General features: G+C 53.2%; 5 protein-coding genes across 5 annotated transcripts; 3 read left to right on the forward strand and 2 right to left on the reverse strand.

The window, feature by feature from the left end:
* Positions 1 to 54: 54 nt before the first annotated feature.
* Positions 55 to 1,996, forward strand: MRS44_000097 (uncharacterized protein; the record flags this gene model as incomplete). Its single annotated transcript, XM_065624264.1, has 4 exons — positions 55 to 308; positions 370 to 898; positions 952 to 1,334; positions 1,786 to 1,996. The coding sequence occupies 4 exons, from the start codon at positions 55 to 57 to the stop codon at positions 1,994 to 1,996; spliced, it is 1,377 nt and encodes a 458-aa protein (XP_065479641.1).
* Positions 1,997 to 2,411: 415 nt separating this feature from the next.
* MRS44_000098 (uncharacterized protein) lies at positions 2,412 to 3,863 on the reverse strand (the record flags this gene model as incomplete). The annotated part of the gene is made up of 3 exons (XM_065624269.1): positions 2,412 to 2,750; positions 2,809 to 3,370; positions 3,427 to 3,863. The coding sequence occupies 3 exons, from the start codon at positions 3,861 to 3,863 to the stop codon at positions 2,412 to 2,414; spliced, it is 1,338 nt and encodes a 445-aa protein (XP_065479642.1).
* Positions 3,864 to 4,312: 449 nt separating this feature from the next.
* On the reverse strand, positions 4,313 to 5,936 carry MRS44_000099 (uncharacterized protein; the record flags this gene model as incomplete). The annotated part of the gene is made up of 2 exons (XM_046275897.2): positions 4,313 to 5,768; positions 5,818 to 5,936. 2 exons carry the CDS (start codon positions 5,934 to 5,936, stop codon positions 4,313 to 4,315), a joined length of 1,575 nt encoding a protein of 524 aa, XP_046129784.1.
* Positions 5,937 to 7,655: 1,719 nt separating this feature from the next.
* Positions 7,656 to 10,437, forward strand: MRS44_000100 (uncharacterized protein; the record flags this gene model as incomplete). Its single annotated transcript, XM_065623522.1, has 4 exons — positions 7,656 to 8,431; positions 8,805 to 8,872; positions 8,925 to 9,544; positions 9,592 to 10,437. The coding sequence occupies 4 exons, from the start codon at positions 7,656 to 7,658 to the stop codon at positions 10,435 to 10,437; spliced, it is 2,310 nt and encodes a 769-aa protein (XP_065479643.1).
* Positions 10,438 to 11,022: 585 nt separating this feature from the next.
* MRS44_000101 (uncharacterized protein) lies at positions 11,023 to 12,024 on the forward strand (the record flags this gene model as incomplete). Its single annotated transcript, XM_065623525.1, has 1 exon — positions 11,023 to 12,024. One exon carries the CDS (start codon positions 11,023 to 11,025, stop codon positions 12,022 to 12,024), a length of 1,002 nt encoding a protein of 333 aa, XP_065479644.1.
* Between the last annotated feature and the right edge of the window lie 37 nt (positions 12,025 to 12,061).

Below are 12,061 nucleotides of genomic sequence, written 5' to 3' on the forward strand. Positions count from 1 at the left end.
CCTACAAAAATCCAAGTCTTTCCCCTCTGTCCTCACGCTACCCGCTCCCTCATCATGGAAGTCCAAAGAACCAACCTTATATTAGATCAGCTCCCTCCAGAGATCTACCCAGAGATCGGTTCCAACCTGACCGGGAGGGAGCTAGACGGCGTGACGCGAGCATCTAAGCGCCTTAGGGCCTTTTTTCTTCGATCGCTGTTCCATACCATCAGGTTCGACCACCTCCAGCCGGACGTCAGAGACCGTCTGCGTCACTTCATCCATGGCAGAACACCAGAAGAGATGACGGAAATCTGGACCACAGTTCGGTAAGCACCATTCCCTCTCTTCTCCCCAAGAAAAAGGACTCCCGTTAATCTGATCGGACAGCTGTGCATCCTTCCTGTTCCCTTTCCCAGACTCCATCGATGGCTTTGACTTGGAGGAGATGCTACCTGCATCCCAAGATGCCCTACGCCTTCAAGTGCTACAAGGCGTCCGACTCCTGTGCCAGGTCCGATGTCTCTCCATCGACTTGGAACGTTTCGGCGATGGACATATAGATACATTCCGAGCCGCAATGCCCAGCGCCCCGAGTTGGGAGCACCTGAAGAGATTGAGACTCACTGGGCTAGGCGAAAACCGACGTTTCGCCGCTGCCCTCATTCACAACTGTTCGCCTGACAAGCTCATGGCTATTGACCTGAGCGGAACTCACTCGTTTCTTTTGTCGGTGGATGCCCAGAGACACTGCAAGAGACTCGAGCGCCTACGACTCGAGCACCCCTTCCCTCCTTTCAACGCGAACAGTTTCCCAGCGATGCAGCATGTGTACGGCATGTGGGAGAGCTTCCCGCATGTCAAGTGGCTATCCATCGTCGAGAAAAACCACGGACGAGAAGGCAACATGGACACTTTTGTAAGTACACAGCACCACAAGAAGTCAAAGACTGTTGCTAACAAAAGATGCAGGAGCAACGCCTCGAACAGATGATAGAGGCCCTGCAACAGATGCCGAGTCTTCTCCGTTTTGCCTTCACGCTTGACATCTACCGCTTCCAACCAGATGAGATCCGCGACAGGCTGGGCCTGGACGAGAACAACGAGGCATTGACGGACAACCAGATGCTAGAGTGGTACACGGAGCAGATCCAACGCATTGCAGACGCCGCCCCCCAGCTTCAAGAAGTCTGTCTGTTTGGGAACTTTGGCACTTCCATGGGCATAGACATCGCTGGTGTTTATCGCGGCCAAAAGGTCGAGGATGGCGAGAGCATGCGCGTACTTCTCGACGCGGTCCAGCCAGGAGTCGAATGCTCGACATTCCCCTGGGGCCTAGATGACGATGAGCATCCGTGAATGCGACACAGGCTTTGGGTCTTCGAACTTTCTCACACTTGCAAGACCGTGCTGTTGACGACTTTGTCTCTTCCCCTGGCGTAGGCAAAGCCTACCTTCTCTTTAGTCCCTTCTTCCTGTTCGGTCTCCTTTTCCTCTAGTTTCTTCTCCCTCTTTGGCCTCTGCTATGATTAGCTGATTTCAATATCAAATCGAGGATAATTAGCTAAGAAATTCGGTACTTTAATACGTATAACCTTCCTCATTAACGCGAGCTCTCTGCGAATGCCCTCAAATACGCAGCTACGTGCCCTCGCAGAGATGGATTTAGCCAATTGCGAAACCATATTTTTTTGGCGTCAACTTCCTTGAAGGCATGATAGAGGCGTTACAACACATGCCCAATCTCCACCGTTTCGCAGTTACCGTCGATATATGCAGGTTCCAACCCACTGATATCCGAGATAGATTGGGTGTAGATGGGGACGACAACGAGCCGTTGACGGATGATCAGGTGCTGGATTGGTACACCGCGCAGGTCCAGCGTGTTGCCGACGTCATCCCCCAAATGCTCGAGATCAGCCTGTTTGTTCGCGATCGTATATATCGCGGTGCGAAGTCCGGCGATGGGGAGACCATGAAAGTACTCCCCGATGCCGTTCAGCCAGGAGTTGAATGACGATGAGCATTCTTGAGTGCGACATAGGTGTTGGGGCTCGAGTTCCTCGCACTTATATTAGACATGAGCATCTGGCGGGAGCTCCAGAGATGACAGACTACGGGAGATGTGGGATTATATCCATCGAGCGATGAACCAGATGCAGGCGGATTTGGTGATGGCACAAGGACGGTAGATTGTCAATGAAGTCTTTTCGTGATATATTCCTCGAGACGATAACTCAGGTCTATGTTGACCTCAAAATGGCATCAACGCGATTTTCTTCAGCATGCCGACATCAGTTTTTATATATCACCACCCTCCTCAGCCACCCTGTCCAGTTTGTAGTTCCAGTACCAGCCAACACCAACGACATGTTGCCTACTTGGAGCAGGCAATGTAACAAATACATTGCAAATGCAAGTGTAGAGAGATGCTAGTCATCAATTCCCGCAGGGAATCTCTGACTACCTGCCTCCAACATCTCGCGAGAAACCGTAAGGTCATTCCCTTCCGAGGCCCTAGTGCCCACGTACACCACACCGTTGTTGTCCATTATGGCAAGCTTCTCCAGATTGGGTAATGATTTCACAATCTTTTGAACCAGATTCGTGTACCAATCATCTACCTCGGCCATTGTGAGCGGCTTGGAGTCTATCGTCCAGACCTGACGGACGAAGCAGCGTCCCAGCCCTCTCCGATCAACCCAGAATGCGAATCGGCGAAGACGAGGCATCATCGCCAGGGTATCGATCAGGCTCTGAGTACCGTCAGCCTGCATTATTCGTTAGCTTCCCGTCATGATTCGTCAAGGGTTAGGGGAGAATGCATACCAGCTGTTCAGAATCTGAAACGGTGTTGAGGGTGCGATGGCTAAGATATGGCTTGTGCCACTTATCAAAATACCCCATGACGAGCCACTCCAACTGCTTGCGCACTTTTTCTCCGACCCAGGGCTTCAGGAGACCGGGCAGGTTGGCTCTTGTCTGAATAACCAAAAGGTTATGGCCCAAGTACATCCTAGTCAGCTGCCCAGTACGGTTGCTCATCGCGCTGAATGGCATGGTGCTGTACCGAATCAGCGTGTCGGAGTTATTTATGTCCCATGGAGCCCGGTAGTTGACGTTGACTGGAAGCCAGTAGTTGACGATGCTCTCTGTGTATCTGCCGATAGCAGTGACGCTCAGGGCGGTCACCTCGGGCCACCCCGGCGAGGCTTTCAGAGAATTGACAAACCGTTCTTGTAGGCCATAAGCGAGATTGTCGAGGTCCAAAACAACGGTTCGCACCTGAGCCGTTCGTCGTAAGCCCTCAAGAATGCGGTTCGGGAGTTTGTTCATGACTTCGACCCCCCGGGGTTCGCCACTTGCGGAATTTGGAGAGACGGTAAAGCATCTGCCAGTATTTGTCAAGGGTCTCTTCCTTCTCGTGAATGGATAGTCACTACTCACCGAACCGACTCCCATAGTGGTTGCATGAACCTTTGTCTTCTGTGGTAGAGGAAAGCCTCGAGCATGCAAGAGACGTCCGCTACGGTGCCGTCGAAGCGGACCGCGTAAAAGACGTACGGCAAGAGGAGCGACCGGAGAAGTGTCGACGATCGGGAGATGCCGCTCATCTCAGAAGGTTTGAGGCAAGAGAAAATGAGGTGAAAGACCAGTTCAGGGAGCATGAGCAGAGGGAAGGGCTTCTGTTCCTCTACCGCTACCTCCACCGACGGTTCGGCACCGCGCTTGGTGCGCTTTCGACGGGGCATTGACGCGATCAAGCGCTTTGACTGCGAAGGAAACAGATCGTCTAGAAATGGTCGAGATTGGCGGAAAGGCTGCCGGGCCAAAGATGATGTCGAGGTGAGGTTTCTCGCAGGCAGCAGCGAGGGGGGGTGCATTCAGTGCAGTCGACGGGAGTGCACTCGGGAAGGTGCAGCCAGGAAGGTGCACCTCCCCTAAACGCCGCTGCGTTGTTTGCAGAAAACCCGAGTTAAAATTTTGGCTTCATTATGGAAGGTACCTAAGTAGCAACTGGCCAGATCCAAATTACCTAATAAATCCATTACCACTCTTCAACACCAAGACTTGTACCATCACCAGTGTTGAGCCATCTCAACATCTCCAAGGGAACGACCCCAACACTCCACAATCTGACGAGCAAAAAGAAAAGTTGAGTAAAAAGATCATTATCTCAAAGCTAGCAAATTGGTATCAAGACTCCCCATTCTATCATACAAATGAAAAGAAGAACGAAAGCACGCGTGGGCAGAAACCCAGGTATCAGTTTGTCATCAATAAGCAGAAGAACCCCTTTACCAACCCAGAAATCCACTCGATATCATGCCCCTTAGTGGTTGATTCGTCCCTTGCCGTTGACCTTCTCCTGGTCAACAGCGTTGACACCAGCGTTGAGACGGCCAAACTGCCACTCGGGAAGAGTAATACCGGTCTGCTCGTTGATGGTCGACATGAGAGGGGGAAGCATCTGGTAAACATTGCGCATCGTCTCGGTGGCGTCGGAGCCCTGGCCTCCTTGGCCGTTGCTGCCAGTGTTCCACACGCTGATCTTGGGCTCGAGACCACGAATAGCGGTAGCGTTGGCCTTGGCCAGCTCGACGTACGTGCCCTTCTCGATCATCATGTACTGCAGCAGACCGGCGGGACCACCGAAGGCCTGCGACAGCTTGCCGTAGGCATCAGCCATGGCAGAGATACCCTCGGCCTCGCGGAGCTTCTGCACAAGCTCAGCCTCTGCACGCTGCTGAGCAGCATAGTTGTAGGCCTCGGCGTCGTTGCGAGTCTTGTAGGCAGCAGCATCAGTGTTCTTGGTAACCTTGGCGAAGTCGGCCTCGGCCTCAGCGTCGGCGGCGATCTTGGTCTGGTAGGCAGTGGCATCGGCCTTGCGCTGGCTAGCCTCCTGGTTGGCGCGAGCCTCAGCCTCGACCTCGTATGCAGCGGCATCGGCAGCCTGCTGCTTGCTCTCTCGGGAGATGGTAGCCTTGACGACATCAGTGGCACGCAGACGCTCCATCTCAGCGGCAGCACGCTTGATCTCGACCTCCTTCTTGAGATCCTCATCCTTGGACTCGAGGGTACGCTGAGCAGTGACACGAGCAATGTCGACATCGCGGGTGAGACCAGTTCGCTTGGTGTCGAGGTGAGCCTCTGCCTGGGCGCGCTCGATATCACGCTCCGTCTTCTGAACAGCCGTCTCGGCGTTGATCTTGGCAATCTCTCGCTCCTGCTCACCCTTGCGCTTAGCCTCACCGACATTACCGCGCAGCTGGGCCTCAGCAACGTCAATTCGGGCCTGGTTGGTAGCACCCTCATGAGCCTTGCGGGACAGCGAAGCAAAGTAGACAGAGTCGGGAGCGTCCTTGAGCTCCTTGACGTTGGCGTTGTAGATCTTGAGACCAAACTGGTCGAGCTCGCTCTGAATGTTGCGGAAGATGCGCTTCTTGAAGACCTCGCGCTCGGTAAAGATCTCCTCCATGGTCATGCTCGAGACGAGAACACGGGTCTCACCCTCGATGATGCCCTTGACGATGTTGGCGACGTGCTGGCTCTCCTGGATGGGCGTGCCGTTGCCAGCCTCGGAGCTGGCCAGGAGCATGGCGTACTTCATCAGCGAGTCACCGCGGTCCTCGCGCCTGAAATCGTGCTCATCATCCGCAACGGCCTCACGGGTGTTTGCCCCCCGCTGGTTCACATCGGGACCAACGGTAAAGACTACGGGAAGCGAAAACTGAAGCTTCTCCTTTGTCATGGCCTGGAGATCCATGGCATAGTCGTGAGGTTGAACGCTGCCATCTCGTTAGTCACCTGCACAGTCGCAAGCTCGCACAAACTCACCTGAAGCGTGTGCATCGCTGAAGGGGCCAGACCCAAGTCGCCTTTGTGATCTTGACGGTCTTGACGCCCATGCCAGTGATGGCAAGGTACTCATCGGGGGCAGAAATTCTGTAAGCCATCTTGACGGTGTTGTGTGACTGTGCTTGTCAAGGTAAGGTGTAAGTGTAGATGAGCGAGCGTGGCAAGGAAAGAAGGTGGTTGTTGTTGGTGTTGACCCTGAAGGCAACGGGTATCAAGTCAATTAGAAGAGTTCGTTTGCAGATATCTAGGAACAAATGAATGACCTAGACAAGTTTAATGTGTATAGCAAACGACTGGATGGAATGCGAACAACGGACGCCTTATATGTTTCGATTCTGGAACGAGACGGGAGTCAGATGATTGCCTAAACGCCTTGCATGCCCCAGACGAGTTCAACCTAGAGCTTTGTCCCCAGGCTAATGAGCACTGCCTGCAGGGGTTGTTTGCTTTACCCTGCTACACGGGCTGGGCAGCGTTTGTGTGCCTTGAATCTTGGCGTCCTCTGCGGTGGCGGAGCTCTGGGTGGTCTGTCAACGGGAGTGGAGGCTGAGTAGGGCTTCTGGAAGGTTTCCTGCCTAGGAAGGCGGTGGAGGTCCCATGACCAGAGATTGTGGCATTAGCACGGAGATTAGCCATCTCTTGTAATGTTGCCACTCAGATTATGAAGCTATTTGCCCGACGTGTTAGTTGATGGCTGGCGAAGCAATGATGATGATGGAAGGATTGTCGGTTGGAATTGGCAGGGCGGATTCCGGGTGTTTAGTGGAGTGACTTTAGCGCTTGTCCCCGCTGTAACCGCTCCGCTGCGGCTGGAAATGCTCCAGCGGAGGCGGCAGATCTCCAGGACCCGGGCGTCAATGAATTAGATGGGTCCTATTCGTGTAAGTCACCAGCTCAACGACGGTGACCGAATGCGTACAAGCCAAACATGTCTTCATTCATACTCGTCCATACGCCAATGCAATATCCCTCTCATGTCCCAATTCCGTATTCACCGAAACATTAATCAATCACATATCGTCTCGAAATGCGGCCCAAACACAGCCTTGTGCTTCCCACCCAATCCCGTCCCCCCATCCCCCCACACCTAACAACTTGAACGAATCCCGCATCGGGAATCTCATGATGCCTTGCGGATCGTCCATGCCGATATCCGATTTCTCCATCCATCGAGACATAGACTTCAAGGTTCATATATTACATGCAAGGTTAGGTTACAGAGCGAGGTCATGTGGTGTGGGGGGCCGTGACGCCCGGCTTGAGTGAGACATATAATTCACAGGCCACTTTTTGAACCTGTCAACCTCGACCACATATACTATTGATTCAGCTGAACGAACAAACCCCATAGAATAATTATAGTTGTTTTCACATCTCACTCTCCGTACGTTTACGGAAAGAATAAACACGAAAAAACCACTCTGTCCTCTATCAAAAAATGCCAGAGTAAAAACGCCCAGCCAACACGCCAACACGCCAAGCCTCCAAGAAGTGGAAATTGCATGACATCCACGGCTGCTGCGCCACCCAACTCTGATCCTTTGACCGGAGAAGCAACAGGAACAATCATCAATCAATTGAACCACATGAACCCTTTCCCGTTCAATTGGGTCGTCTAGTTGTCGTCGGGCATCCATAGCCTGATTCTAGACCGTCGATGAATGTGCAAGGCTGAGCCCATAGCCTGGTCACGAGTGATGGGCTGACTCCGAGGTTACAACACGACCCAACTGAATGTTATATCACCGGGCGTCAGGCATCTACGCAGCGCAGCATTCTTCCCTTTACTTCCGCCTTGGCATATTCCCGAATCCATCATGTCCAAGCAATCATCCCGAGACGTCCTCGACGACGACCTCCCCCCTCCGTATACCGAGGCGGGGCCATCAACAGGAGCACCTCAACCTTCTCAACAATCAATCACATCCATCTTTTCTTCGCATCTCAACAGTCTCCCACTACGCATCCTCTCAAACCAAGCTGCCCGCACCTCTGCGCGCGACCAACGAGACAGCGAGATTCTGACGCTCTTGGTCCCCCATGTCGAAGACCTACTATCATCCATCGCGGCCATGGATCCGCCTCCCCGAATCGTGGAGATGACCATGGTCCCAGAAGAGGCCGTGAACCACGAATGGGTGTTTAGCGATGAGGATCGATCCCGCACCGTAGTTCGCGTGCAGGAAGACCGCAAACTCCAAGGAGATGAGAAGAGACCACCCAAACCAGAGCAGAAGCCTCTAGGGGAGAGGGCGTTTGATGAATGGGGTCGATGGGAGGACGAGACAGAAGATACGACTCCCCGCAACATCCTCTGGTGGGACGACCGCGACATGGCCTCCCGCCTGGCAAAGTACATATCACCAGAACGGGTTGATCGCCAGGTAGTAAAGGCAAATGTGCAGCAAATAAAGCAGGACAAAAAGGCGTCAAGATGGGGCCTGTTCAAAAAAGCCGAACCACCACAACCGCCTCCAGCGCCAGTAAGGCCGGTAGAAGATGAAGATCCAGTCACAATGACAGTCAAGGCAGAAGAGGTTACTTTTAGACGAGAGAACGAAATGGGAATATGGGAGGGCAAGACAGGATGGGGGTTAGTTGTGCGCGTCAAGCTACGAGGTTGAGGCTATTCAGCCTTGAAAGTGGAGATCACCACCTCAACGCTACGAGCTAGAAATGATTACCTATGCCCACCCAGTAATTACAGAATGGGATATCAAAGCCATGGATACAACTATTGAAGAATAAATGGAGAAATAATCGTCCACGAACACACCCTGGTCATGAATTGCAGGCGCAGCACAAAAGCTGACTAACCCCACCACAATCATCAGATGGAGGTGACAGGCACCAAGGCAGCATCACCAAACAACTACCCTAGAATCTCGAAAACATACAAGGCTATAAAGAACACATATTTCATCTTGTGTCATATTTCATGCATATTCTACTCCCCTTTCCGTCAGGATGCGGCCCACGAGGACCTCGGTAAGGCGGCAACCTGCTGCCCGATCAAACACCTCACAAACACCATGTAAGCACACCTCCACCAACGCTTCCAGTCCTTTGTCCCTGATGGCATTCAGCCTCGAATCCCTCAAAATCTACAACAAAGAAGGAGTCTGGCAGCCATGCTCAGACAGCCTCTACCAAACGCAAGGGCCAATCCCAGGACTCTGTACGACAGCCCGAGAAAAGCAGAGCCACCGCACGCCCTGCCAAAAAGAGCAGGACGGCAGCATCACCATCCACTGCCTTGAACCAGCCTCCCTCTCAGCCTCTTTCAGTCTTTGTAGTAGGCAGCGGTGAGTGCGGTGAGCTCGGTCTAGGACCTCAAATCACGGAGACTTATCGTCCCCGGATAAACCCCTTCCTCGATCCTGATGGCTCTTCATCAAAATTCAAGGTTGTCCAGCTGTCTTGTGGTGGCATGCACACCGTCGCCTTAACTTCAGATGGCAAAATCGTCACATGGGGCGTAAACGACAACTACGCTCTGGGAAGAGACACTGACTGGGATGGCGTGATGAAAGATGTAGACGCTAGCTCAGGTAGCGAAGATGAGGCAGAGCTGAATCCTTATGAGTCGACTCCCACAGCAGTATCTTTCCCTTCTGAGATACGATTCACACAAGTTGCCGCTGGTGATAGCTGCAGCTTTGCTCTCACAGAAGATGGTCATGTCTGGGGCTGGGGCACATTCCGCGTGAGTATCCCCATAATCACCAGTTCACTTTACTAACACCACTCAAGGACGGCTCAGGACACGAACAATTCGGTTATGACATCAATGGAAAATTCATAAAGTGCCAGAAAACCCCCATCCAAATCCGCGGCATCAGCAACATAACCCAAATAACCTGCGGCGCAAACCACATCCTAGCCCTAGACTCCTCAGGCAAAGTCTGGGGCTGGGGCTCCCATGAACAAAATCAGCTCGGCCGACGTCTCTTTGGCCGACACACAGAGCACCTAAAACCACGTCTCGTCGAGGTATGCCGCGGAAAGGCCAAGTACATCGCCTCGGGAGAGTACCACGCCTTTGCCATCGATCACAAGGATGACGTCTGGGCTTGGGGACTCAATTGCTTTGGCGAGGCGGGTTATGCTGATGGTGCTGGGAGCGACTCGGCTCTTTTACCGTACCCCATGAAGATTCGTGATCTCTGCGGTAGAGGCGTCACTTTAATCGACGGCGGCGCTCATCACTCGGCAGCAGTAACAGCAACAGGCGAATGTCTAGTATGGGGTCGAATAGACGGCGGCCAACTCGGCATATCCTTCACACCCGCCCAACTCCAGGACCCAGAGCTAATCCGTCACGACGAACGAAACAAGCCTCGGATCTGTCTCCGTCCAACACAAGTCCCCAACGTCGGCAAGGTCATCCACGTAGCGTGTGGTACAGACCACACAATCTTTGTCAACGAGATGGGGAGGGCGTATGCGACGGGTATAAACTCGTCCGGCCAGCTCGGCCTTGGTTCGGACGACGATGTTTATGTGGCACGCGAGGTGCGGAGTAAAGACCTAAAGGGGACGAGGTTGAGCTGGGCGGGAGCCGGGGGGCAGTTTTCGGTCATTGCCGGCAGGTCGTGAGCAGCATGTTGCATGATTTCCAGGATAAAGGTAGACTTGGGCAGAAGGGATATGAGCACCTGTGAAGCTCGTCACTACATGTGTGGCAGAGACTTCTGCTCGGGACCTTGAGACGTGATACGAGAGGATGGATAGGCGACGCCATCGACATCGGCAAGTTTGCACGGGTGTCAGTAGGCGAGTTGCCTCAAGAATATACCTTGACTTGATCATTCAGAGTATATAACTACAGTAGTGAACAATAGAGCAGCCATTCCTGTGCATGAATATGTGAGCTACCCTCGATGGTACTCATTAATCTCTCCTCATCAGTGATCCATCACGTCACACACCAACATTTGTGAATCCCCTCACCCGACCATGCCCCAACCTTAACGCACCTCGGAACAAGTCCGTTACTCACAGTCCCACTATCACAACAAAATTCACAACCACAAAATACCACCTCATAACCTCAATTGCCATTCTCTAGTCACACATTCACGTTCGCCCTCAATTGACTCACTCGCCGAAAACCCCACCTACATAACCAATCCCCTTTCCCCTCACTTCACAATCTCAACTTTCGCTCATCCACAAACAAACATGGCCTACAACGTCCTCGTAACAGGCTCATCCGGCCACCTAGGCACAGCTCTCATGCTCTCCCTTCCCACGATGGGCTTCACACCCTTCGGCATCGACATCCTCCCGTCAGAAAACACCAACCACGTCGTCTCCATCACCGACAGGTCCGCTGTGTCGTCCATCCTCGCAGAGAATCCAATCCGCCATGTTCTTCATGCCGCGACGCTGCACAAGCCTCACGTAGAGAGCCACTCCAAGCAGGACTTTGTCGACACAAACATCACGGGCACGCTCGTGCTCCTCGAGGAGGCCGCCAAGCTTGGTCCCCAGATTGAGAGCTTCATCTTCTTCAGCACCACCAGTACTTTCGGAGCAGCGCTGAGTCCCAAGCCCGGTCTGGCAGCTGCATGGATCGATGAGACCGTGGTCCCCATCCCCAAGAACATATACGGCGCCACAAAGGTCGCCGCCGAAGACCTCTGCTTCCTCGTCCAGAAACAAACCGGCATGCCTGTCCTCGTCCTGCGTACGAGCCGCTTCTTCCCGGAACAGGACGACGACGAAGATCGCAGAGCAGCACTTCAAGACGACAACCTCAAAGTCCTAGAACTGGCCTACCGCAGATGCGACATTGAAGACATTGTCCGAGCCGCAGTCTGCGGGATGTCCAAGGCGAAGTCACTGCAATTCAAAAAGTACATCATCAGCGCACCACCACCCTTCACGAACAACCCCGAAACTCTCCAAAAGCTCGACAAAAACCCAGAAGAGGTATTCAAGGCCGTCGCACCCGGCTGCGAGCAAGTCTTCAAGGACAAATGCTGGGGCTACCTAAAGCGCATCGACAGGGTGTACGACTCAAGCAAGGCAGTAGAGGAACTGGGATGGGAACCAGAGTACACCTTCAGCAAGGTGGTCGAGCTGATCCGGGAGGGAAAGGAGTGGAAGAGTGAGTTGACAGCCAAGGTTGGAAAGAGGGGATATCACGCCGAGAGCCATGGAGTGTATACCACACGATGAGAGGCACGTAGGAGTACGAGGTTAGACACGAGCGACA

The sequence above is a fragment of the Fusarium solani genome (genome assembly GCF_023522795.1).
Source record: "Fusarium solani strain SB1 chromosome Unknown bctg00000000, whole genome shotgun sequence".
Lineage (NCBI taxonomy): Eukaryota > Fungi > Ascomycota > Sordariomycetes > Hypocreales > Nectriaceae > Fusarium > Fusarium solani.